The 21,360-nt window shown below is 36.2% G+C and overlaps 2 protein-coding genes and 1 long non-coding RNA gene across 3 annotated transcripts; all 3 read right to left on the bottom strand.

The window, feature by feature from the left end:
- Nucleotides 1–1,055: 1,055 nt before the first annotated feature.
- On the bottom strand, nucleotides 1,056–1,524 carry LOC127860428 (uncharacterized). Its single transcript, XR_008039791.1, has 2 exons — nucleotides 1,453–1,524; nucleotides 1,056–1,307 (listed from the first exon to the last, which is right to left on the bottom strand). It is a non-coding gene; the product is annotated as an uncharacterized LOC127860428 (long non-coding RNA).
- A 270-nt stretch (nucleotides 1,525–1,794) lies between these two features.
- On the bottom strand, nucleotides 1,795–11,579 carry LOC127860410 (protein sprint-like). Its single transcript, XM_052398475.1, has 10 exons — nucleotides 10,767–11,579; nucleotides 10,144–10,319; nucleotides 9,580–9,669; nucleotides 7,269–7,384; nucleotides 6,380–6,455; nucleotides 5,048–5,179; nucleotides 4,145–4,396; nucleotides 3,591–3,717; nucleotides 2,958–3,032; nucleotides 1,795–2,573 (listed from the first exon to the last, which is right to left on the bottom strand). The coding sequence occupies exons 1-10, from the start codon at nucleotides 11,527–11,529 to the stop codon at nucleotides 2,446–2,448; spliced, it is 1,935 nt and encodes a 644-aa protein (XP_052254435.1). The 5' UTR covers nucleotides 11,530–11,579; the 3' UTR covers nucleotides 1,795–2,445.
- Nucleotides 11,580–11,922: 343 nt separating this feature from the next.
- On the bottom strand, nucleotides 11,923–18,801 carry LOC127859785 (uncharacterized). Its single transcript, XM_052397291.1, has 5 exons — nucleotides 18,790–18,801; nucleotides 17,906–18,087; nucleotides 16,192–16,317; nucleotides 13,711–13,802; nucleotides 11,923–13,269 (listed from the first exon to the last, which is right to left on the bottom strand). The coding sequence occupies exons 1-5, from the start codon at nucleotides 18,799–18,801 to the stop codon at nucleotides 12,809–12,811; spliced, it is 873 nt and encodes a 290-aa protein (XP_052253251.1). The 3' UTR covers nucleotides 11,923–12,808.
- Between the last annotated feature and the right edge of the window lie 2,559 nt (nucleotides 18,802–21,360).

Genomic DNA, 21,360 nt, shown 5'->3' with positions numbered 1-21,360 from the left:
AAGCAAATACTTAAAGCTATCAATTAAGTAATAAATCATGTATATAATATAAACATCGATGTGATATGATGACAAAATGGAAAGCAGTAGTTAAAACAAAACCTGTAAGCTAGACATGGTGGGGATCTTTTAACTTAGAAAATGGAAAATACAAACAAATGTTTGATTATAAATGTATGTATAATGCTAAAATTACCATGGAAAAGATGTTTTTTCTCCAAAAATAGTAACTGTTTATTTACATTTTTCATAAAACCTATGTTTCAACCAAAAGCAATTATGTTTTGTATAAATAATATAAGCTCTGTGTCTTTTTTTATACAAATATCCAACTGATTTCACACTTATCAAAATTTAATATCATACATGAAAGCAGTCCCCTTATATAGAGTAATTTACAATTAAATAAGATTTTAGAAGGATACATGTGGATTACACATAAACACACATAATATATAGCACCTGCTTTCAACAAACATTCCACATCATGGAGTTAAGTAATCAATCAATCATTTTGAATTTCTGGTTTACTTACACACCACCAATCATAAAAAGTACAATAAATTGTACCAATGAAAATATGAGTTCAAAATTATGAAATAAAATAACAAATCTGAATGATTTATTTCACCAATCAAACAAGTCCCTTAATGTGTCAAAGGTATTAAACTTAATGCATAAAATGGCCAAGGGAATTAATGCACACTTTGTTGCTTTTCTTTTGAAGTATTGTCTCCCCTGTGTAGAATGTATCCACAAACGCAGGACAAACCTTCTGAAAACACCAATTGTCATTTTCAATACGGAATGTTTATTTTTAGTCCATGTAACATTGGGGCTATTGTACCTTGAATTAGCTTATATTCTCTAGATATTTCCTGGTTGGGTGACACAATGACATACCAGTGAGAACTCTGCAACAGCAGCTATAAACTAGGCAAAAGCGTTCTTGAGTTATCATCCGAAAACCATTTTACTATTTCAGGTCACCGTGACCTTTACCTTTGACCTAGTGACCTCAAAAACAATAGGGGTCATCTGCAAGTCATGATCAATCTACCTATGAAGTTTCATGATCCTAGGCGTATGCGTTCTTGAGTTATCATCCGGAAACCATTTTACTATTTCGGGTCACCGTGACCTTGACCTTTGACCTAGTGACCTCAAAATTGATAGGGGTCATCTGCGAGTCATGATCAATCTACCCATGAAGTTTCATGATCCTAGGCGTATGCGTTCTTGAGTTATCATCCGGAAACCATTTTACTATTTCGGGTCACCGTGACCTTGACCTTTGACCTAGTGACCTCAAAATTGATAGGGGTCATCTGCGAGTCATGATCAATCTACCCATGAAGTTTCATGATCCTAGGCGTATGCGTTCTTGAATTATCATCTGGAAACCATTTTACTATTTCGGGTCACCGTGACCTTGACCTTTGACCTAGTGACCTCAAAATCAATAGGGGTCATCTGCGAGTCATGATCAATCTTCCCATGAAGTTTCATGATCCTAAGCGTATGCATTCTTGAGTTATCATCCGAAAACCATTTTACTATTTCGGGTCACCGTGACCTTGACCTTTGACCTAGTGACCTCAAAATCAATAAGGGTCATCTGCGAGTCATGATCAATCTACCTATGAAGTTTCATGATCCTAGGCGTATGCGTTCTTGAGTTATCATACGACAACCACCTGGTGGACGGACCGACCGACCTACCGACCGACCGACCTACCGACCGACATGAGCAAAGCAATATACCCCCTCTTCTTCGAAGGGGGGCATAAATATCAATCTAAGGGATTAGAGTAAAACAATAATGTCTGAGAAATAGAAGTTTAACAGACATGTACGTTTTACACACACTTTCCACGTATACAAATGTAATTTTAACAAAAGACTGAATGACACAGTAAATGATCATCCGATTCGGACCATGCACTTCAGCAGTGGTAGAGGACATACCATGGATCCAAGGGGTCATCATTTGTAGGTCTGCAGTTGTTCAGACAACAAATATAGTACCTGATTGAATCATAACCCAGTGCAACACAGCTGACCCTGCAAAAGTTGTCCAGTGCTATCTTTTACTGCAACAGTGGCTGGATGAAAATGTTCGAAAAAGGGAGGCAAACCCATCAGCAAAATCTAAACTTTGCAGTAGAACACATTGAGATCTTGAGAGCAACAAGTTCTCCCAGCAGTCCAATCTCACTCTCTACCTGGCATACATTCAATGAATCCAGGACCTTAACGATGAGCTGTAGTGATTGCTAGACGACACACAGAAGAATGAACCTAGAATCCGTATGCCACCTCAACTGAGAGGCCAAAGGTTAGGCCTCTGCAACAGAAGCTGCATCAATGGAAGGGAGCAAATCGTAATCCTTTAACAGCGACTGCACAAGGTAATGTTGACGTACAACCAACAGACATGTTGGCTCACTGCACTGATTTAGGCCATGCGATATTCGCTGCGTTCCTCTTGTAAGCGAAGATGCACTCCTTGTTGTGAGCCAGACGTTTAGCCTTCAGGCTCTGTGGGCACTCCATGTCCATCAACTTGTGTTCTGAAAGAAATATTTGATTATATTTATGTACATGACAATCTTATATATACATGTCGATTGAGTAAGCATACCTGATACTCCCATTTCACATTAGCAATACAATTGTGTAAATATCTACTTTTATTGACCTTAAGACAATATATATATATATTGCGCTTCCATTCTGTTTAATTTGAAATACACAAGAAATTGATTGGACTTTGCAAATCATTGCTTTTATTATCCATTGTAATGTAAATCCAAAATTGGTCTGCTCTCAATTTTCCAATGGCATAACACCTATCAGTGTGAATTCAAAATTTATGATAAAATAACAATTGTTAAGAAATGTACAGGCAAAATCAAGGAGATGCAAACATGAAATTTGGAGCAAGAAACAAGTACCTTCTCCATTATCCAGTGTGTAGAGCCCATAGTCCTGTGGGTTGGTGAACTTGAACTTGTGGGCAATCAATGAACCTGCAATGGGAGGTAACAGTAACCTATATGCACGTCTTCATGAAGGGGTAGAAAAACAGCACCAGTTATTGTGTGTTCAGTCCAAGAAAGCATGTGGAATTTAAATACATCCAATTTTCCAATATTTATTTATATAATTGTCAAGCATATCTGAAACAAATTTGGATGATGATTCTAGTATGTAAAATATTCCAAGTAATTCTGAGTCACAAAACAACCAGACAATGCATACACTTGCATTTTTTAAATATTTTATCAAGTCTTGCTATTGCCTTAATTTTATTAATATAAAATAGTGTGTACCATAACTATAGTTTCACATGAACTTGTCAATCATGTTTCTCATACATGTATTGAAGTACAATAATATATTGTTTTATTGATCCCCAAGTTAATTCAAACTAATCCATGTTGAAAAACAAATCTCTTACTAGTAATCTCCCTTTGACCATTTTTTTAACAGCTTAAATTCGTTTTTTGTACATTATTATTCCTTATTAATCACCTTAATAATAAAAGAAAATACCAATTCTTATGCAAATCAGAAATGTTACATACAGACATCGCGAGTGGTCATGCTTGGTCGTACTGGAAGTGTGCGCCACATGATGGTGTCTCGTTGCTCGTCTGGTATGGCAATCTTCAGGAACCCCTGCATGTCACTTATGCTCGGCAGTTTGCCTAACTGCAATTTAAACATAATAAAATCATGAAATCCTACACATTTACCTCTCTATGATGAACTTTTTTAAGGCTCTTAGCAATAATTTCAACACAACACTTTACTTGATCTAAAACACCTAGATCCTAATGAGCTGTTTGATGGCCACAGTAAGTAAAGAAGGAACACTTGTGTCGCATGTATTGTATTCTTTTAAGACTCTTAAGATTAAAAATGGTCGCACCAAAATCTTCTTCGAATATTTTCTGTTCATATCTGCACAAGCCTTACTCTTTTTTTTCGACACCAAAGGTTAGTTTAACTTCCCTTAAAAATGTTAAATGTTGAAACAATAAATATATCCTTTTTTTTTACAAAACAAAATGCAGAATAAACAAAAGATAATAGAAAATGTTGCCCATGTGCAAACTGCTGCAGGCCTGCCACTGACCTGGGTCTGCGCGGCATTGGATTCCTGCATCTCCTTGAAGTTCTTCAGGACGAGCACAGCCGACGAGAGGGAGGTGAGATAGTAGCCCCCCTCGCCGTTGAGCAGCGAGGGGTGGAGCAGGCCCCACATGTAGTCTGCCTCTATCTCCACCGAGACGATGCCACACTGGATCAGCACGTAGATCAGCACGGGAAGGAAGTCGTCTGCCCCAAACACGGGTGGGGAGCAAGAGCTGTGGGGTTGCTGGGCAACCTGGAAAGGGAGAGGTCAGTGCTGCTTAAAAAGGGAAAGAACTGATGAGGTTAGAGGTGCAAAGATCAAATCAAATAAATTATAATCAATACTTAAAAATGTTCTCTACTTAAGGGAAACAGTAATTCTTTTATTGCCTAGTTTCTGCACACTATGAATGTGCTACAAAGGCTAAGCTATATACTGGGGGAATGTACACTTTGGATGTGCTACAAAGGCTAAGCTATATACTGGGGGAATGTACACTATGGATGTGCTACAAAGGCTAAGCTATATACTGGGGGAATGTACACTTTGTTTAGCACTTTGCGTATGTTTTAAAAAGACAATCAGCAAACAATCATGTTCCAGCTTTCTCAAGGGTATAAGCAATCACATGCCACCATATTAACCCTTTACCAATCAAGATTGGCATCTGACCTCTTGTAGTCCATAAGAAATTCAAAATAAATTAAATACATTTTTTTTAAGATTCAAGCTGTAAACACTTTATTTCCTACCCTAAAATACTGATAAACAGCAAACGGCATAACACCTTAACAGCCTGCAAGTTACTCGCAGGCTATAATGGTTTAATGTTGAATGCATATAGTCATTTTTAATATGCTTTGGAACAGGAAAGGGTTAAAGACAATCATGGCAGACACGTACATATTTGTAGATGGTGGAGGTAGCAGACAGGAGGTGTTCCAGCTTCTTCAACGGGGAGTAGGACTTCTGCATCTTGGTGAAGTAGTGCTTCACCTGGTCAAGGGTGCTGCCATCTGGAGGGGCAACGCCCTTCTGGGAAAACACACGGATATATTAAACCACATTGTGAGAAATCTGGGCTAAATACATGTGTGTAAAGTGTCGTCCCAGATAAGCCTGTACAGTCCGCTTAGGCTTATCAGGGACAATACTTTCCATTTTGAGGAATTTGTTCGTATAAACACAGTATCTTAGAAAGGCAATTCAAGTCTAGGCAGAAAGTGTTGTCCCTGATTAGCCTGTGTGGTTGGCACAGGCTAATCAGGGATGACACTTTACACACATGAATTTAGCCCAGTTTTCCCACAACAAAGCTATATTGCTTATTTCAGGGGTAATTGTGTTAATTGCAAAGTTTATGAGGTCCTTCTGCAGTTTATGGCTGCATTCTGTTAGGATCTATCAGTGTCACAGCACACCTCAAAGAAATTAGTAGTTCATAAAAGTTGGGACTTATACAGAAATACAGCTGTTTCCAGCTATAAAGTGTTTTTACAGAAAGATATTTAACTTTGTTCAGTTCTTGACCTGTAAGTGGGAAATACCAGAGCACCTGGTTGCCAGCATACATGTCCAGTACCACTGGCAAAACACACAATCTATAATTTTTTATGGCCTCATTGGCGTCACACTGATCACATGCACAGTGATACAGAATGTTCATTTTCATATGAGACATGAGCAAAATTCATATTTTGGTGTGTTTTAATGTGAGCTCATGGTTTTCTAATATTTAATGTTTTTTCATTCATTTATTTTCATAGTGTGTCTCTATTTGGCAAGTTTTAATTTGACGCATTTTCATTACATGTATATAGTATTACAAAGAATAATTTACATAGTCATACATTTTACACATTCATTGTTTCAACATTAAATTTTGCTATTTAAATAATGCAGAATCAATAATAATATGTAATGATACACAAATCTAATAGATTACAAGCAAAATACAATTCATAGTTTTCAATAATAAAATAATCATAAACAGATTTACACAAATTAAAAAAACAAAGCCTTGAAAAGTGCAAAGGTAAGCAGACGTCTCACTCATATCTAGACAATACAAATTAATGGCAATTTGTTTGTATGAATAGACTATGCACTTCTATTATGCACAATAAATATTGTTTTCATTTGATCTGCAATTACTGTGGACTAGTATACATTCCATAGTCTGCATTGTTTCAATGTTATTTCCACCCCAGACACAGTGTAAAAAGTTCAAATTACCTGAATTCCAATCTCTTCAGAAGTTTTTGTTCTTGCATACTTTATGTTAGCCAACAATAGACGAATGCTTCCATTTCTGAAAGCATAAAGCATATCAATTATACACATGAATTTTATCTTGTATTACATGCATGACTTGTATCTGTCACTGTATTCTTCCCATTTAACCCTTTGCATGCTGGGAAATTTGTCGTCTGCTAAAATGTCGTCTGCAGAATTACTAAAATTAGCATTTTCTTCGATTGTTTTCAAAGAATACTATCAGAATAGCAAACAGTTTGGATCCTGATGAGACGCCACGTTCTGTGGCGTCTCATCTGGATCCAAACTGTTTGCAAAGGCCTTTAAAATCGGTTCCCGCACTGAAAGGGTTAATGGCTTTTATGAGCTGTGTCCATATTTATTGCAACAATACCTATTAAAGTAAGACACGGTACATTTATGTCTGAGTTGTTGTAGTAACTATAAAGTTACATAAACGTTGTGCAAATTAAATAAAAAACTTTGACATTTTACATTATTATATACCAGTAGTAAAATTTACGATTTTTTTACACAGTAATTGTTTATGAACTAGTCAAAAGGTTTTTCAACATGTACATAATGAAATGTATTTCAGGTATTTAAAAAAGGGGAATTTAAAAGCACTTTCCATTGAATTACAAACACAAAATAGTGCAGGACTGTGTAATTTTGTTTTTTTGTCCATAAAAGTACTATTTTCTAATTTTTAAACTTTTATTATAAAGGTACAAAAATGCAATCTCATATTTTCTTTGATTCAAGTTAATAATTTGCCTAGCAAAACAATAAATAATAAATCAACCAGATTCGTAAATGTTCATAATAAGCAAAACTTTTTTTGCAAAACACTTTTCAGGCCACCTACCTAGTGTATTCATTGACAAATAGATTGTAAATGTGCTGCTTTAATGGCTGAATGACACACACGTGAAGGGCCCCCTCTATGATGGCATCAATGTTCAGAATCTCATCTTTTCCCAACTGCAAGAACAAAAACATAATTTTAACTGCATGGTTCCAATTGGTTTATATTGGTGAAAATTTCATAGAAACAGGTACTGGAGTTGGATGTGTTGTCTGACACCTTATTGTTTATGCCTACATCCACGTTGTTAAGAATGTCTACAATAACTATACAAGGAACTTTGTGTGCATGTTGACTTGTTAGGGGGCCCAATAAAACTGGCACTGATTGTTTTATAACAGTGAAACTTACCACTTTCGTATTAAATCTTTTTCACTGAGATTAAAACAAAACCCAACATATTACAGTACAAAAAAAGAAAGAAAAAATGGCGTCAGTTTAACCATTTTTTATTCAACCTCGATAATAGGCAATTAAGAATTTATACCTCACTATGATCAATTGTAAAATTATAATCAAGAATCAAAATGAAACAAACAAATAAGCAAAAAATCCATTTTCAGAAAATGTAAGCAAACCAATCGCGAGTTTTTTGTCATTTGTTCTTAAAAATGCAAAACAAAACAAATCATGATCAATGTTTGCACTTAACAACATGATCCCGCATACAAATTGTCGACCTTAAAAACAGTTAATGGGTAACTTAAAACGTCTTCAAACATGCGCAAAAACAATGAGACTACGAACAATCAAAGAGTCATCATGACATACAGGAACTTAGAATTTCAAAGATCAACTTCCTGTTAATTACCAAAGACACAAAGGTACAAAGTTCATGCAAAATGCATGTCTATGCCAGATACTATGCTTTAATATCTGAACATTTCATAGTTCTCAAGGTTGAAAAACATACAGATATAATAAGATCCAATTATAAGCTAGCAAAAACCATAAAGCATAAACATGAAAATGATCTCACAGTCAGCTAAATAAAGCACAAAATTAATTATATCAGATTACTAAAGCAAAGCTTTGTGTTCTACAACCACAAATATTTGAAACATGGCTTGAAATTGGACAACTATGTCTGTAATGATTTTACCAAAAAACAGAAAGTCCAATGGAAAGAGGCAATGAGAAATAATTATGTTTAATCATATTCACTGTCTTTTTAGTTTTATGCAACAACCACATTTAAATCATTAGATAACAAGAAAAGTGTTTGTCAGAAACACTTTGTTCCCTTCTGCGCCGCTTTGTCTTAGTATTTTTGACCTTTGACCTTGAAGGATGACCTTGACCTTTCACCACTCAAAATGTGCAGCTCCATGAGATACATATGCATGCCAAATATCAAGTTGCTATCTTCAATACAGCAAAAGTTATTGCAAATGTTAAAGTTGGCGCAAACCAACAGACCAACCAACCAACAGACAGGGCAAAAACAATATGTCCCCCACTATAGTGGTGGGGGATATGTCCCCCACTATAGTGGTGGGGGACATAAAAATCTTTTAAAAGAAAGAGCACATGAAAACTGACGCATGGTCATTTGACCTATTGACCCTGACCTGCTACCACTTGACCTACTACACTTGACCTGGTAACAATCTTTGAATCTGATTTGCTAACAAGATGTACCTATAAACAACCAGCCTTATGATCCTGACAAGATTTCATATGAAAAAACTGACATTTGACCTTCTGATACTAACCTGGTAATGCTTGACCTTTGACTCCTGACCTACTTTTCACACTGATATAAATCCACCAGAACAATTGATCCATGACGTTTTTAATAAATGTGACCTACAAGCATATGACAAACTGACCCGTAACTTAAATCAACTCTGACCTACAACTTACACTTCACCTACTGATGTGGTTACACTTGACAAAGGACATAATTATTATGGACCTTCTTATACTTAACCTACTGACCTGGTTACAATGAAGCCATATATTTGACCTTGAAGGATGACCTTGACCTTTAACCACTCAAAATGTGCAGCTCCATGAGATACACATGCATGCCAAATATCAAGTTGCTATCTTCAATATTGCAGAAGGTATCGCAAAACTTTAACCAAGGTTTAAGTTTTGGTACAGAATGAGGTTTTTAATAAATATGACCTACAAGTATATGACAAACTGACCCATAACTTATAACAACTCTGACCTAAAACTTACTCTTCACCTACTGATGTGGTTACACTTGACAAAGGACATATGGACCTTCTTATACCGGAACCTACTGACCTGGTTACATCCCCTGACCTATCGACCTTGTTACATTCCCTAACCTACTGACCTGGTTTCTTTCCCTCTCAATCAGGTCCTCCAGCTCTCCCTCTCCATGCTTCACTAGGTAGTTCTTGATTCCCGTCATGAACTGACGCACCTGAACAGAAACAAGTCATAAATACATATTGCTTGATTTACTATAAACAGTTACATATTGCTGTAACAAGAAGACTGTTAATATAATTAGCCATAATATTGACAACGCTCATAAAAGATGGCACGCCCAGCTCTACCAAATTTATACAGTTGTCTAAATCAAGATAATTCTACAGCTTTTCTGTTATTAGAATAAACATATAAGTGTTTCCATTCAATTACAAATGTATAAAATATCATTAACTTAAAACCACTCAATTTGAAATTTACAACACTGTTAATGAAAAGTATAGAATCAATTAGATTTATAATAAGATGACTTTACTTTCAGGTACACAAATCAAACATTTCAGTTAGTAAGACTTATCTTTCCATTCAGTTCAAAAATGATTTTTTAATGTTCAAATAACTAAACAAAAATCCCACGTTCACATATGTTCTCAATTTAACATCTCCATTCATAATAATCGCTTACATTTCTGGTAATGTTGTGAGGGTTGGTATCGTGACTCTCCAGCGTGCACTGTATGAAGTTATAAATAGTGCTGCCGAACGTTGTGTCCCGGTTCTTAGACAAACCGATAATGTATTCACGCACAGTCCGGTCTGGGTGCCGATTGCGACTCAACTGATGGAGTAGACGAGGATTGGCTGCAGATGAAGAACACAATGGAATAAAATCAGATCCCAATAATACATGTCTCAGGTTTGCTTGTTTAAACTATAGAATTATTTGACAATAATTATGTTCACAGCAATCAGAAGTCATTCCTTTTCTATTGTGATATGATAAAATCACGTAACTGAATGGTTCCATGTTAAGCATAATAAAAAAGTGAAACTACAAGTTATGTTAAAAGCAGAATTTGGTATGCCATTTTGCAGATATGATAAGGATATTAATAATATATATCATTTACAACTGATCAATTTTATGTTTTATGAAATAATTACCCAATATCTTTATTAGATGTTACATCTTGGATGAATTGGTTATTTCATTAAAGTTCTAACCAAAAATTTATAAGGATGGTAACCCCTCTGAAAAAGCTCCAAATTGTGATTACCCTTAGATCTAAACTAACGTGTATGACATACCTAAAGCAGGTACAATCTTTTCATGCAAGTCCGTTGCAAACAAGGGAATGCTGTCACTATTCTTCTCTGTAACAGTCTCAGAATGTGATGTGGATTTCTCATTCACAATAGTTTTGTCTGATTGACTTTTCTGAGCATGGTCAATACCTATTGCGAGGTTCTCTGCAGACAAATCTGATGCCAAACTCAGACGTTTTTCCACACTTTCACAATCATCATTTCCGGGAACACATGGGGCGTATTTCTGACTAGACACTTGCCACGCCCTGATTCGGTCATGAGGATCAATGGCAGGGAGAGGGGGTGGGGCCTGGCAAGGGGGAGGGGAAGTAACAGGATTGTGGGGAGAGTCTATTTGTTTACTGATGTGCATGATTTTAGCAGCAATTCCATGCTCCCAGGGCATGTGAAACAAAGTCCCATTACTTTGCATGGAAGAACAAACATATGGCGAGTTAGTGTTACTGTTTAAATTGTCATATTCAGAATGGGGTCCATAGATTTGGAATGGCTGCATGGGTCTGAGAGTCAGTTCAGGGTTCCGTGACGTGATCATGTCCTCTGCAGTAGAGCCTTCGGAGTACATCACTTTGTGTTCGTCTGATACCGTTTTGCTGTACACTGGGAACTTGTTTAATGTTGCATTCGCCTGATTATGATTTTCATCAAATGCAGCAAGGAAATGTAGAGGGTCAGGGTTAGTGGTTGAGTTTTTCAAAGTTTCTTGTCTCCACAAGTCTATTTTCATCGTTACTTCATTCATTGACCTGTGATTACTGACAGCAGTGTGCAATAAGTTTTTTGACACTTTTGTTTTTCTTGGTATTGGCATTGGCTTTGCTTGCTCTTTTGGGGAAAGCTTACTATCCACCCAGGCCAGTCCGTAAGGATTGGTCTCAAAATTTCTATAGATTTGTGTTTTGAAGGCTGAACAAGTTCAAGAGATATTTCAAACACATCCTCATCATCTGTAGATTCGGAATCGTGTTCGTTATTTTCTGACACTTTAATTTCATCGGTATCAATTGTCTCTCCTGATACAGGAGTTAGTTTATGACAGTCAGTTGATGGTCTTCGCCTTTGACCCACGCCGACAGCGGGTGCAGACTGTCTGCGTATCTTTTTGGCCATCTGCTTTGGACCTTTTTGTCCTTATCATCTTGACTAATGGCATCAAAGGGTTCAGTGTATATTGGACTTCTCATGGTGGATAATGAGTTAGTGGATATGGATTTTCCAAACGAAGGGCTCTTTAACTTGCACACTGGACTGGTCTGAGTTTGAACAGAAGTAATCATAGGTCTGTCATCACAGTCCTCAGTATCCGCATCGTCTGCTTCACTATGGCAACCATTGCTATTGTCTGATTCAAGGTCACTCTCCTTGTCTTGCACAGTTTGCACTTCGGAGCACTTTTCAGTGTCTGTAATAATTTTGTCATTGCTTTGTTTGCTACTGGATGCTAATGGTTCAAGACGGTTCACATCAGGTCGAACAGTGCACACTTTTTTGGTAACAACAGAAGAATTAGCACTTGAGTAGTAGTCATTGTCTTACTTGTGATCACAGTTTCCTCTTGTTTTGTAGCATCTTTACTCATGTCCAATTTATCCAGACTGACATTTAGGTCTTTAATCACACATTTATCACTGTGCCAGTTTTCAGTGAACACTTCTGTATCATGGTGGTCAAATGCCTGAGCCTTTGACACAGATTTTGGACTCAAAAGCTGATGCTGTAAATGCTGACGAATATCCGAATGAACACTTCCCATTTTAGGATCTGCATAATTGTTTTTCCAAATATCCTCGTAATCACTCATTTTGTCAGAGAGATTGCTCCGCCAGTAATATTCCTCCGTACTGTTTGTTGGCTGGAGAAATCCTTGTGGACTTAGCACAAGAGTGTCATGATGAAATTTATTTGGTTTAGCATACGGAACCAATACCTGGGAATCCCGTTTGGATAGCCTGATATCCACTCTATTTTCCTTGTCATTAACATGTAGCACAAACTCGTGGCTTCCTCCTACATTTGTATCCTCAGAGACTGAAGAGAAACTTGACATTTTTATCTGTTACATGGCTTTTCGAAGTCACATGCTGCGTTGACACTAAATGATGTGTTTTTGAGGACACATGACTACTAAGTTTTGATTCACTTTTTGACTGGTGAAAGGTCCTCATAAATCCACTTTCTGAACACCTGGTATGAAAACTGTCTTGCTGTTGTGTCACACTGTGCTGACAGGCAGAAGTCACTGATGTAAAATTAATATCTCTGTCAGGCTTTTGAATTAGGTAAGAGGAAAAGTCTATCACAGAATGTTTTGGGGGAGTGTTGTCTCGGAGGATAGCATCTGACTGGCTATACGCCATCACAGTTGACTTTTTAATGCTGATTGGTTCGCTCTGTGATTTGTTCATCCCTGATGATATCTCTGACAAATTAGACCGACTGGATGATCGACTCTGGCTGTCGTACTTAGCAGATGTCCAAAAATCTGAAAGATGGAAAATATTATGCTTGTAACGCTTTTAAAAATCCTTCCATGGCAAGTATTACACATTTTCACATCTGTACTTAAATTCAGATTTCCCTAAAAACCTGAAAACCAGGTAATGAAACCAGCCAAGATCGTTTTCATTTTAGTTTGATAATGTCACTACCTGTCTCTGAGAAAAGGAGGTTAAATGCATGAAACTTTAACTGTTTCCGTGTGCTTTAACTGTTTCGCAAGATTAGACTGTGCTGTTTAGTACAGGCTAATCAGGGACACTACACTGCGCCTAAACTAGATTTTTTGCTAAGAGGAGACTTACTCTAAAAGAAATATTACACAAGAGCGTAAAGCTCTGCCTTAATTGGCTAGTCTGGGGTGACATTTTAAGTACATTCATTAAGCACCTATTTTGCGCACAACGCTTAAATAAAATTGCCTTACCTTGACCTAGCATAGCGAGGGAGTCAAGCTCCTTGATGGTTCGAGCCTTCAGAACAGCAGGGGGCAGCGCCAGCTTGTGGGGGAGGTCCTCCCTGGAACATGCATTAAACACTGTACTGACTTATGGTCACAAATACCTTGCAGACAAAGTCATGAAATTATTTTAGAGCTACTTCATTTTACAACTTTAGCACATTCACAAAAACATCCATGGCTTGACTTTAAACAGTAGCAAATAAAAACAATATAATATAAATATAATTAATTGGCATTATTCTTTTTATCTGTCTTTCTGAAAATTCTCAAGAAAAAATACTTAATATTACGCCAGTCAAGTAGATGATGTAATGATGTAATTACAGTATCCAAAAAAACCCATACAGAGCCTTAAGTGAGATGCTAAATAGAGCAAGCTAAGAGATTGATACATACTTTTGGAACAATCAGGATCGGAAAAACAGTGACTAGCATCATTTATGTTTTATTTGGTCGACTTGTATTGCACAGATAAGTAAAGCATAATTATGTATTTTTAAGAAATAAAAACATATCTGCAGCCATACAGTTCTCAAAAAAAAATTAACTTTCAGTATACAATAAGTGATACCTACAAACTAAACCAAAATCCATATGGTTAAATTCCTACTGTGAAACATCCAAATGCAAACCTCGACATATATTCTATAAAAGTCTAACTTAAAATATTACACTTCCACGTGCGATCCATTGACATTAATACTTATACATATCTGGAAAATTACAATAATGATATACAATTTGCTGAAATATTTCCCAGCATTCTCATGGCAATTTATTATCGTTCTCATATCAACGTCAAACACTTTGTCCTTCTATCGTTTTACACATGTATGTTTGGTGACTCTAGATAATCTAATGATAATGGCGTTTACATGTCCCAAACATATAAAGGACAAAACCTTGCGTTTATCATTACCATAAGTCCAATTTTATCAGTTACCTCTCTTTATTTTATAGATGGATGTGATAAGTACTTAAGTATACTAAATAGAATATTTTTTAGGACTCCATCCGAGTACATTCAAACCGCAGATGAAATGAATGCCATGCATATCAGAGGAAGAGTAGACTTTTGCACTTAACAATGAAAACAAGACCTTGGTACCAGTGTTTCCTGGAAGCACCTGCAGCCGGCCCTTTTACTGTAAACTAAGAATCTTGGTGCCTGCTACTTTTCCCCAAATATCAATTCAAAACAACAAAACAAGATGTGTTTGTGAAACACAATGTCCCCCTATATGATGCTTGACCTTGTAGGATGACCTTGACCTTGACCCTTCACCACTCAAAATGTGCAGCTCCTTGAGATACACACGTATTTCAAATATAAAATTGCTAGCTTCATTGCAGAAGTGACATTACATGGGCAATTTTGACCCATATGTTTGACCTTGAAGGATGACCTTGACCTTTCACCACTCAAAATGTGCAGCTCCATGAGATACACATGCATGCCAAATATCAAGTTGCTATCTTCAATATTGCAAAAGTATTCATAAAATAAGCGATTTGGGCCACATATTTGACCTCTGACCTTGAAGGATGACCTTGACCTTTCACCACTCAAAATGTGCAGCTCCATGAGATACACATGCATGCCAAATATCAAGTTGCTATCTTCAATATTGCAAAAGTATTCATAAAATAAGTGATTTGGGCCACATATATTTGACCTCGGACCTTGAAGGATGAACCTTGACCTTCCACCACTCAAAATGTGCAGCTCCATGAGATACACATGCATGCCAAATATCAAGTTGCTATCTTCAATATTGCAAAAGTATTCATAAAATGAGCGATTTTGGCCACATATATTAAACCTCTGACCTTGAAGGATGACCTTTCATCACTCAAAATGTGCAGCTTCATGAGATACACATGCATGCCAAATATGAAGTTGCTATCTTCAATATAGCAAAAGTTATTGCAAAATGTTAAAGTTGGCGCAAACCAACCAACAGACCAACCAACAGACCAACCAACAGACCAACAGACAGGGCAAAAACATATGTCCCCCACTACCATAGTGGGGGCCATAAAAATGCATGTTTTAGTTCTTAGTCACTGGCTTCTTTGAAAATATAACTGGCTACTCAAATTTTTATGTAGAACACTGCTTGGTACGTCTTACGTCTGAGTAAATTATGGAAACAAGGATTCACTTATTTTAGATAATTTTTTCATACTTAACATCAACACAAGCACCCTCCTAAGAGAGCTTTGCAGGCCGACACTCATAAGTTACACTACACTTAACTCATATTCACTTGTGATCACAGTAGTATACTACGAATTCTGATAATAAGAATTCAATGGGAAACAAAGCGGCTACATACACTACACTAACCTCATAGTCTCTTGTGACCACAGTTTTATGCTACATGTTCAGGTATCAGTAGCAAACAGAGAGGTTACATTACACCATACTAAATTAATACTCACTTATGATCACAGTAGTATGCTATCAGTTCTGGTATGGAGGGGAAGAGTCGAGCAGACCCCTGCAGATGGTACCCGGCCTCTACAAGCTGTATCAGGTAGTGATCTATGTCGGAGAGCCCTTGGGGTCTGGAAATTGCACAGACAGGGCCATCACCTTGTCCTGGCTTGACGCCCCGAACTATGAAAACCTACATTATGAAACAAAAGTTCTAAATTTGAAAAGCATCATGAGCATTTGCATTTTGTTAAAAGGAGTTACTGGTGTCTGACTAAACAAGGGGCCATCTTAAAAATAGTATGGGAAATACTACATTTTTAGTAACAGCTGATAATACTTTTGCTAAAAAACATTTTTGTATTCCTTCCAAACTGGCAATGACCGATTTCTTAAACATACATTTTACAAGGAGCAACGTAATAACTATTGTAATAACCTATGCCACATATGTTTTGGATAATCCCTTTCTTAGCCAGTGTAAGCTGACCTTAACATATTCCATCCAGCTTTAATTTGACCCGGTCAATCTTGAAGTTTGACCTTAATGACCTTGATTTATATGACACTTGCAGTGAAATGTTAGGTCAAACAATTTGACTGCATCATGTCGGACATGTTATTTATAATGTATCATATAAGAATATGATAAACTACACATCAATTTTAATATTCTAATTTTTAAGAGACAAACAAAACAAGATTTGTTAGCGTTGGAAAAGCTATTAATGTAATGTTCAATTTATAAGCTAAAAAAGCACTTGTTTAAAAGCATTTGACATTTAAAAAAAAAAATTACAAAAGATGTAAACAATTTACAAATTGTTTGTGAAAGCGATATCAAGAACGTTTGACAGTTTATATATTATCACATAAATTGCACTTCAGTTTCTTTCCACTTTCATATTTTTTTGCTAATATATAAGCTAACAACTATTCAGGGCAATTGAAATGCTATTATTTTTATTCTTTCCACTTTAATTGACTTAATTCAAACTCAATTTATTATTTAACTGTTTGTCAGGGTTATAATAGCCTATTAATCATAATTGATCAGATCGTTTTCAACAATAAAATCCTGCTGGCAATCCTACTTCAATTTTTATCTTAATGGCAAAACCACAATTTTAATAGGCTGTAGAATTACCGTAAACTCTGTTCAAGTAGTTTATTTGCTAATGATTTATAACAACATGACACTTCCCTATTTAAAAGAAATGATTTGATAGATTTTAATCTTCTTAGTGTCAAAAAAGTTTATTTAAATTAAGAAAAGTTTAAAGTATTAAGAACATGTCATATAAGAAGAAGTTTAGAATGTCAAAAAGGGTTTAAATAGTACCTACCATTGCACAATTTATGAATTTTGTGATTTAATATTATTACATGTTTTATGATGAAAATTTATGTTATTCAGCCATTATCTGAGTATTTACTGCCTCAAGCACAGACTGTGCATCATAATTGCCTAGATATATAATGATACATAAGTATATTTTACTTAATACGCCATAGACCCATGTGGAGGGTGTAAATGTTATATTTTGTGTTACACTACATATATTGTGAGACAATAACGTACCTATCAAAACAAACCAGTGTTAAGTATATATTTGCATTCTTAAACTGAAATGTTAGAATCGTTTGTTGAAAAAAGACCCTAGTTTTCCCATGACAACATACCCCACCATAGCATGCCCATTGCATGAGGTCACTTACCCCGATATCCCTGTCCTTGAGCAGATGGACGGCCCCATTCCGCCCCCACTTTTGGAAGGAACCATATCGGGTGTGTCTTCTGCAGACGCTCCAACAGCGTGATCTGTCGGTGGTCGGATCCCGACGTTGATGACCGACTCGGGCTCCGGTTGTCGCTCCGGATAACCGCTCCCCTCCAGGGCCTGTCGTGAAATACAATGTATCAGTTAGTATATCAAAAGCATTATGACCATGTATAGGATTAGCTACTGTGAAACCAATGTAATTCCTCATACGCTAATTTGGTGTGAATTATTGTTAGTTCGCTCACTAACAAAAGTCAAATTCACAAAATCAAATGATCAACTAAAGTTTATGTCAGAATTCTTATATATCAAGAAGTTATATGTGAGATGTAAGGGGGGAAACCAGTTGTGACATGTTAGAAAGTGGAAGTTCCCTTGTTTTGTATTCGCAAATATTTGAGGTAAGCACTTTCAAACTGAAAGCTAAAGAAGTCTCAGAAAACCTATTGTTGCTATATTTAGGCATAAAGATTCCTTGCTGAATATGCAGATAGTGATGATAAAATGTAATTTTACAACGAGAATATGCTTTCAGTAAGTAAATTGGACTAGCTGTTAATCAATTACTGAATTATTTTATTTTGTTCTTGATTTTTTATCAATTTTTAACTGAAATTATATTGCTCTACTGGTGATAGTATAATTTCTTCCTCTTGAGAAAACAGATTTATCTGACAGAATACATCTGAAAGGTAATTATTGCTTTATTCGTTGTAAGCACGTATCAATCCGCAGTGTGTTCGCGTTTTCTAAAACAGTATGATAATCTTTCTGCCATTAGAAGATGCTAAATCATCCCTAAAAATCATCAAACTTCACCCTTGCCCACATAGCATATTAAATGAACAATAAATTAACATCACCTGTCAACTTTGTGACAAGGCAAGCTTATCGTCAACAACGGCTGATAGATTGTTGATGTGTGCTAACAAGAGAGACAATATTTACTGTAAAGAGACTTTTTACTACAGCATCGCACGAACCTGCCTTTGAAATCAGTAATCAAGCTTAGACCATTGCATATTATCATTCTAACCCTTTAATACCTTGCCATATAACAATATTACAAGATTTAGTTTCTATAAACAGCTTAAAGCCAATTATAATGTAGCTGACTTACTGATCGCAGATGGAGATATGAATAAAATAAGTCCTGATTAACAGATTGTCAACTTGTACCATTTATACATTAAATTGACATAGCAGTCTGAAAACACACAGCTTGAAACACTCCAGACAAGTGACTTGCATTGACAAACATAATCAGGGATTTCTGTTAAGTTGAAGTAGTTTGGTGAGAATAACCTTACAAGGTGTGCTGGCTGACCACAAACTGCTGATTGTACAGACAGAGTGTAGTGTCACCTTGATTGTACAGACAGAATGTAGTGTCACATTATGCATACCAGTACAATGATAAATTGAAATATTCAGAAATCATGAAATTAAATGAAGCCTCTAAAGAATACTACAATACATTTATAACAAACAGATTTGTTTAATAACTTTTATGAGAATGTGCTACATGAAAATGTTAGTGTTGTTTAAAAAGGAGAAGAAACTACAACATAAAAATACCATAATTATAAAAGTGCAAAAAGCTCATCCAAAATATGTTTTAGGGAAGGACCAAAAAAGATAACTCCCACCACAATGCATTTCATTCCATTTTAATGGGTTTGAAACGACTGATGCACGTGGGTTAATTTATTTGATTTTAGTGTTGATTATAAAACCACAAAGGCTTACAAAAAGTATTGTTCCCTCTGCATAACATCCTTGAAATTTCCCCAACAATGCTTTTAATAGCAAATTTATGTTAACAAGCCACCAGTCAAAGGCAGATGAAAAGTTAAGTGATTCTGACATGTCAACATTCTGACCAGTCAGCCATAAACATTATCATACAGAAATATACAAGTATGCAAGTTCTCAATTACTCAATGGCCCAGATTTTATGCACGAAAAACTTGTACTCCAGCATGTTTTACAGAAATACTGACATACTTTTAAGAGTCATAAACCATTGCTCAGCCTTGTCAAATAGTTTTCACTCAAACATGTTTAAGACCACAGAAGGGGAATCCCGTATTTTTTTTGTATATCTTCTATAATAGAAACAAGGAGTGCAACTTCATTTGCCGAAAAACTACACCATCTTTACTGTAAACCATCTAACTCGAACATTTTTTATAGAATTAACTACACACCAGTTGTTTTCGAAAGCTAATAAAATAATTTATCAGAAAAAATTAACATCAGTACCATTGATCCAGCAGTATTTCGATACCAGCCCTCAGAAGTTGACACTCAAGGAAAAAAATTTGGTCAGACACAAATATGTCCAATAAAGCTTCATTTTCCGATCGTTTCAAACAGAAAAAACACAAAGATAACATGACTGTTCATCATTTAAACAATTATTTCCCGTTCAATAAACATTAATGAATCGATGACAATACATTTTATAGTCATTCGCACACCATCAAGTGTTTTTCACTCCGATGTGTACATGTAAGTAAACAAGATGCGTTTGTGAAACACAATGTCCCCCTATATGACGTTTGACTTTGAAGGATGACCTTGACCTTGTGAAGGATGACCTTGACCTTTCACCACTCAAAATGTGCAGCTCCATGAGATACACATGCATGCCAAATATCAAGTTGCTATATTCAATATTGCAAAAGTATTCATAAAATAAGCGATTTGGGACACATATATTTGACCTCTGACCTTGAAGGATGACCTTGACCTTGACCTTTCACCACTCAAAATGTGCAGCTCCATGAGATGCACATGCATGCCAAATATCAAGTTGTTATCTTCAATATTGCAAAAGTATTTATAAAATAAGCGATTTGGGCCACATATATTTGACCTCTGACCTTGAAGGATGACCTTGACCTTTCACCACTCAAAATGTGCAGCTCCATGAGATACACATGCATGCCAAATATCAAGTTGCCATCTTCAATATTGCAAAAGTATTCATAAAAAGAGCGATTTTGGCCATATATATTTGACCTCTGACCTTGAAGGATGACCTTGACCTTTCACCAATCAAAATGTGCAGCTTCATGAGATACACATGCATGCCAAATATGAAGTTGCTATCTTCAATATAGCAAAAGTTATTGCAAAATGTTAAAGTTGGCGCAAACAGACCAACAGACCAACAGACAGACCAACAGACAGACAGACAGACAGGGCAAAAACAATATGTCCCCCACTACTATAGTGGGGGACATAAAACCAGGAGGTTTAATTTGTGAAGGAAGTGTGGGAATCCTCTGACGTCATTCGATAAAGCAATGTGTTTGCATGCGTTCTTTTTATTGGTTGGGCGGAATTTCCCCGAGGATCTCCGTAAAAAGGTGAGTGAGAAAA

Source organism: Dreissena polymorpha, chromosome 15, assembly GCF_020536995.1.
Source record: "Dreissena polymorpha isolate Duluth1 chromosome 15, UMN_Dpol_1.0, whole genome shotgun sequence".
In the NCBI taxonomy this organism is placed as follows: domain Eukaryota; kingdom Metazoa; phylum Mollusca; class Bivalvia; order Myida; family Dreissenidae; genus Dreissena; species Dreissena polymorpha.
The sequence above is the reverse complement of the archived record's forward strand: the minus strand, read 5'-3'. Positions and strand labels throughout refer to the sequence as shown.